The sequence below is a fragment of the Diorhabda carinulata genome, chromosome X (assembly GCF_026250575.1).
Source record: "Diorhabda carinulata isolate Delta chromosome X, icDioCari1.1, whole genome shotgun sequence".
In the NCBI taxonomy this organism is placed as follows: Eukaryota; Metazoa; Arthropoda; class Insecta; order Coleoptera; family Chrysomelidae; genus Diorhabda; species Diorhabda carinulata.
In genome coordinates, this window is record NC_079472.1 from 7497567 (window position 1) to 7504226 (window position 6660).

The 6660-nt window shown below is 32.9% G+C and overlaps 1 protein-coding gene across 2 annotated transcripts in view; it reads left to right on the plus strand.

Moving 5' to 3' along the window:
• Positions 1 to 5762, plus strand: part of LOC130902747 (facilitated trehalose transporter Tret1-like) — a 59289-nt gene extending 53527 nt beyond the window's left edge. Inside the window, exon 11 of one of the 2 annotated variants that reach the window (XM_057815012.1) lies at positions 5302 to 5762. In XM_057815012.1, coding sequence (XP_057670995.1) covers positions 5302 to 5567 — 266 coding nt within the window. In that variant the 3' untranslated portion in view covers positions 5568 to 5762. Of the gene's footprint in view, positions 1 to 604; positions 1651 to 5301 lie in introns of those variants that run through there. The other variant, XM_057815015.1, reaches the window with a different exon arrangement.
• Positions 5763 to 6660: the final 898 nt, after the last annotated feature.

A 6660-nucleotide genomic window follows, 5' to 3' on the forward strand; every position in this document is an offset into this window, starting at 1 on the left:
GAGTACGATAAGATGAAAGTCGCTAGGAGCAATGTATGGACGGGAGGATAATCAAACACGTCCCAGGCAAATTCCTGTAAAAGTTTTTTTGTTACAATTGTAATGTAAGGATTGTCCTTATCGTTGAAAAAAAACTTAATCTTCGGTGCTTGTAAAAATGAAATAAATTGTTTGATCCTGTGTGAAGAATTGATCAGCAAAATGCTTCTTGGTTTCAAAAAATGGTGCACATGAGTTTTCGAGGTGTAAGATATGCTTAAGATCAACTTTCGTTGAAGACCAAGTGTGCCTTCATTATATTGATTACTATTTAGTTTTTGGGGTGTTGTAGGATTTCCAAATCTCATCTTCCATGACTATCTGAGAAAGATAATCATCATCGTCTTCATTGTATCGTATCAACAACTGAAGTTCACTGTACATTCGTTGTTAGTTGTGTGGTTCAATGAAAATTTTGGGTTCCCAACGTGAGCAAAGTTTTCGAAATTTCAGTTTTACAGTAACAATTAGTGATCGTGAGAGCTAGAGCACCAATTGTAAATTTTCATTGTGGATATACCTTATATGATAAATCCTATAACATAAAATAATTCCATCATTTTAGATTACAACAAGAAATGTACGATTTTAGTATTCCAACAAAGCCTAGCAAATCGACACTAGAACATACAAAAACGAAGAAATAGGCAAACCAAAGAATATCGAAATGTTTCCAGACCAACACAGGATTAGAGCAGGGAGATCCGCTATTGACTAAGCTGCTCAATATAGTATAAGAATTAACAGGGATACTAAAACAAGGATAACGGAACTACTGGCATATGCAGACGATGTAGTAATTCTTACATCATCTGAAAATAAGCTTGAGGAAATTTGTAGAGCAACAGAGTCAGTGAATCTACGAGTCAACGAAGATAAAGCGAAGTTCATCATAATAACAACACCACAAAGGAAAAGAGCAATGAGAAGTTTTACAATACAACTGAATAAAGAAAAAGTAATGAGTTCAGTTTAAAGTTACCTATATATATCTTGCGGTTATCAAGAAGGATGGTGACGAGGGAGGAAATCTAGAAGCAAACATCGCGAAGGAAAGTAAGCAATTGCGAGGACTAAATGCGATTATAAGCTCCATCAAAATGTTTAGAAATGCGAATCTACATCTATACAAAACAATAATAAGACCTTCAGTGAGCTACGGATGCGAAACCTGGATTTTTAATAGAGCCTCTGCTATAGAAGTTAGATTACCAGATTTCAGAGCACCAAAAATTGGACATAATAAGGAGAAAAAAAGATGAACCAAGGGAAAGATGGTTAGCAAAGGTTATGGAAGACATAAACTAGAGAAGAATTCAGGATTGGAGAACGAAAGCAAAAAATAGGAAAAAGTAGAAGAGAATCACTTCCGAGCTATGGGCCTGAAAGGCCTGCGTGTAGCACTAGATATACATGAATTTATTCAATTTCTTATTTCTTAGACCTTTTATAAAAGTTTATGTTTTCAAATTGTCTTGATTTTAAGTATCTTCTGTTATAAAATTATTTTTTTTTTAATTTTTGAAAGATAGATAAATTTTTACGTTACGACTACTTACAGTTTTTATCAAAATATTTTGTTATATAAATATTTTTTTCTTTAAATTCAAAGAGAAACCAACTTGTTTTATTTGTCGTGAATTGAAGCTGTTTTAAAAGAATTTAATATCAGACGCATTATTAAACAAAACACAAATCAAAATATGAAAGTTTTAAAGATAAAGCTCGCGAACATCAGTTGCTGTTATTAAAAAAGAAATGCGCGAAAAAGACAAGCCCTGTCGAAAGTATGTATTCGCGACAAGTAAAAGAAAAGAATGACAACGTTACTGCACGTAATGAGATTTAAAATTTTATTGTGAAAAATCAAGAAGCGTTGAGAAGTAGCTTTATTAAAAAGCAAATAATCGTAGATGTTGATGAAATTGCCTGCAAAAGGCTACAAATTTGTCTATCTCGCTATACCATAACATATATAGCAGATATATTTACAAAACTATTATGATATGTGAATTCATTTGGATATTTACTAGGCATATCAGGAAAAAGTGACAGATCATGTTGCATGTCACTGAAATTTTATTATAATACTAGTTCACACTTGAATACATATGACCTTAGTACACTATGTTACTTCTTACAACTCTGATTATACATATTGTATATGCCACTAATTTCGGTCCAGAGTACATAAAGTCTCGTTGCATTCTGAGTTGTTTTTTTTTATATTAAATGATTGGATATTCATATAATACCTATATTATGTTTAACCAACTTGTTTATATTATTTCACAGACATGTATAATGATAAACAATTCTTATAAATTTATTTAAATGATTTATATTCCTTTGTTATGCACCAGAATTTCCACAAGGTGTATTTCATGAACTTAATATTCAATTTTAATTTTTTCGCCGGCTTTTGATAAGAGCAATTCCTGAATGGTGCTTCTAGACAAGAAAATAGATCTTCACAGTGCAAAAAGACCGTTCATCTACGGATGACCTTTTTGAGATAAATTATCTACTAAAGACCACCACTTCATAATTTGATCATGAAGAACACTTTCGATATGGGGATTGTATTTCAAGTTTCTGTCATGTTTCTGATATCATCTATCAAGAAGGTGACCCCATCTCTGAAATAGATGGAAAACTGGAAAATATATGGGGTTTGATTCGTAAACCATTTCCGTAATGCCATCCATATTGAAGATGAAGGGGGTAAAAATTTATGCACGTCTTACGCAATATCGTAATCAAATTTTATACCGATATGTTTTGGCGTTATTTACCTTGGTCGTACCAAGCAGGAGTTTTGAATAGAACTCTTTTAAGATTAGAATAATGATGAAACTTTCAACAGTTTTCAATTCTACACCAAAAAGGTACTTTTGGTAAAGCTGCTGTGTCCGTTCTTAACCTTTTTTTTTCTGAAATTCTGGAGTATTAACTGATGCTGAGTAATGATGAAATTATTATTATTGTTTTGCAATATGTGGATAATAAATGGGAATATGTCAAACAAATCAATTTGAAGGTCTTTCTTTAACTATAAATGTTGCTAACATGTTATTAATATTTGACAAGCATCCAGGAAACAAGTGCAGCTGTTACGCATTATGAAGAAAAGTTTTCTTAAAGAAACTCAGAAAGTGAAAATTCATTTAGAGCCATTGAACGACGTTGTCAAGGAACCGAAAATTTGAAACCAAAAATATTGAAATTCTAGTAGGCCAAAAACAACAAGAACTATTTATAAAGAAAATATTTCAAATAAGGATAACCCTCAATCCAAATTCTTAAATATAATGTTTCAACGAAAGAAACCACCCTGACGCGACAAGATATGTTGAACTCCCATATTGCGCATAGTACTTCGATAGAAGGTGTCATAATTAGTTCCGTAACTATTTTCCGAATCGATGGATTGATAGAAAGAACCCTCGATACATTGGCCTAATCCGTGATGCGATTTAATTAGAATACACAGTTTTGTTTTTACTCAGAATTTAATAGCACTTAAATGACTTCCTAGCTGATTCTCAAACACATTTCGATGTTTTTTATAAAGGATAGACTCGTGAAAACATTTTGAACACTGTGATTGAACACGGATTATGGTGAACATCCGGAACTGGCATTTATTGTAATTACTCCAAAATTTTTAATGTTTTGTTTTATGTTCTATTGTGCAATCTATTTATACATTCATTGAGTATACTTTAGCTTTGTTAAAAATGAGATGTTGAGTTTCTGTCCAAGGACGGATTATCCTCTTATGACAAATATTAAGCTTACAGTAGTACAATATTTACAAGAATTTTATGAAATATGGTTAGTCTAGTGGTGCTTTGCGTTCACTGTTATCTGATAGTTTACTGCTAATATGAAGGTTGATGCACTTGAACCAATTGTCGAAGCATTTTCACATTCTGATTGAGGTACCTCTAGAACATGTGATTTGAACGCATTAACCGCTTCTTCAGGTGTGGAAAAGTGTTGACCTCGCAATTTATTTTTATTCTGCGGGAATAAAAAGAATTCATTGGGTGCTGCCAAACCAGGAACGTAGTTTAGACAGATGATGAGAGTTTGCATTATCACGGTTATGCCCCATTCTGAGTTGATTGTTCTACGTAGCTCTAATGGAATGATGGCAACATGTCTAGTTATTTCGACCATTAGCTTCGAAGTGCTTCGTGTGCGAATAATTTTTATTGCATTTGACTCGTATTGAAAGACTTATACGCATAGATCCATAATTCGTCGCCTGTCCCGATCTTAAAGACATTTGAAGCACAGCGATTGAATTTTCTCAGCATTTCTTTGCACCAATAGACACGAGCAATTGCGAAGTTATGCTGTAGCCAACTATTTAATGCGAACAAATATTTTTGACAGCCAAATGTTGCAATATTGAATGTATGCAAATTCAACTAATACCCAAGTATGTCTTAATCTCATGGTATGTCACATTACGATCTTGTAATATCAGTTAACGCCCAACATCGATGTTTTCTGGGAAAACAGCTAATTTGAGACGAACTTCACGAAATTCATCCTGTAGCTAAGTGCGACCACGATTGAATTCGGAAAATCAATAAAACACGATGGCTCGAAATAGTTCTTCATCAACATAACGAGAAGCTAGTTGATAGGCATACTGCTGTTAGCTCAATCTACGTCGAAAGTCATAGAAAATCAACGCACGAAAATTTTTTAACCATGGTGAATGCTTCAAGTGTCTGTACACAACTCAAATACCCTATCGTTTGACAACACGTTCTAAGGACGTTCACCATTAAAAATGTCGAATTTCATGATCGCAATGTCAGATTTGATATATTCACATCTTAAAACTTGCAGCCCTCGTATATTTGGATGATTTTTCAAAATCTGTTGTTATTTTTCACTGTATTCAGCAATGTCTTTATTTTCAAAAAACTACGGGATATCGCATATCACATATCATACGAATCAATTTAGAAAGATAATATTGTATACCAGTTTATTTTTTAGTGATAGTTTTGACATACGTACAATAACTCAATAATGTTTTCGGAATAACAAATCTAGTTGTTTCCGTTCACTATGTGAAGGCATTGTCCAAATATATACCTAGTTATTTCACACATTCAGCGGTAGGAAGTCGCTTATTGTCTAATGTAACAAATTAAGAACTCTGGAGACCGAAGGCGATTATGATTGTATTGATTTTCGCGAAAAACTTTTTCTTTTCAATTAGCGTTTTTGTTTTAGGCTACAGTATTACTATGCTTCTTATGTTTGGCTCATTACAAAGCTACTACTACCTCAAAGAAGTATTAGGAGGACCTAGTCATTTGCAATGGTTTTACGCAATAATGTGCTTGGCAGCGTGCGTTTACACCTTCATTTTCCTCCCAGAAACTAGAGGTAAGAAACTCAGCGAGATATCGGAGTATTTCAATGAGGGGTGGACGTATATAGGTAGAAGTCACAAGAAGGACAAAAATCTTCGAAAAACGAAGACAATAGTAGGATAATTTGTATGTCTTTAGTTGTAAAAATGTAAATAATTTATTTATTTTTGCATATTTTTGAATCGACTGATAGATTTAAAACTATATGTTATGCTTAAGAATGAAGCTGTATAAACGTATATACAATTGTTATTTGAAATTCTTATATGTTGTTGAATTATATTTAAAATGAATGATATACAAAAATATGTTGCCTAAGAACTGTGTTTTATTTTTCCTAAATTCATATTCCAAGATTTATTTTGATGAATATATGAAAAAACATAACACATAACAAAGAAAATATTAACAGCAAAAGATAAGCAGACGAAACAGCATTCATGACGCATTATAATACGATCTAGATTAATTTTGAATAATGTGACAATCTTGTATGAAATGAACACAGAATAAACAAAATGTGTGATGATATCCAAATAACTATCTTCAATCAGATCAATGATAATACACAACTGAAAACCACCAGTGATATATTAAAATACCCGATAAATTACATAAATAAAAAGTGAGACCATTCTGAAGATATGAAATGTTGCAAACAAGAGGCTAGGTAAGCATTTACGAGCTGAGTAAGATCCTAACATTAGGGGACAAGAGTTAATATTCACAGTCTTCAAAGTACTGCTATTCTATGTGGGGGTATAGACAGTGTTGGAATAATCAACGAAATCATTTCCTTGTTTTTGAAATGTGTATCTACCAGAGTTAGTTCCGTCTACAGGCTTTTTAATCAAATAAGTTGTTTTGAGGGAAACAGGAAAAGATAAAGAATATGGAAATCCAAACTATTAAGGAGAATATCTACAGAATGTTTCATGGCTAGCAAATCGATCAGATCAATAATCGTGCAACTGTCAGCTATTGGACAGATAAAAATAGTCATCATTAAAGCCAGTGTCCGATGGAATTCGGCAAATAAGTCGGCAGATAGTACTATGTCGCATATGACAAAACTGGTACCTGGAGCGAAACTCCATAAATCTAAACGCGTAGTGCAATTGAAAATTTGGTACTCTGATGAATAGTTTTGCTAGATTTATGCTGCAACTTCTACATCGCGCAACCCCTAAAAGACTTTAAACGAATTATTATACCT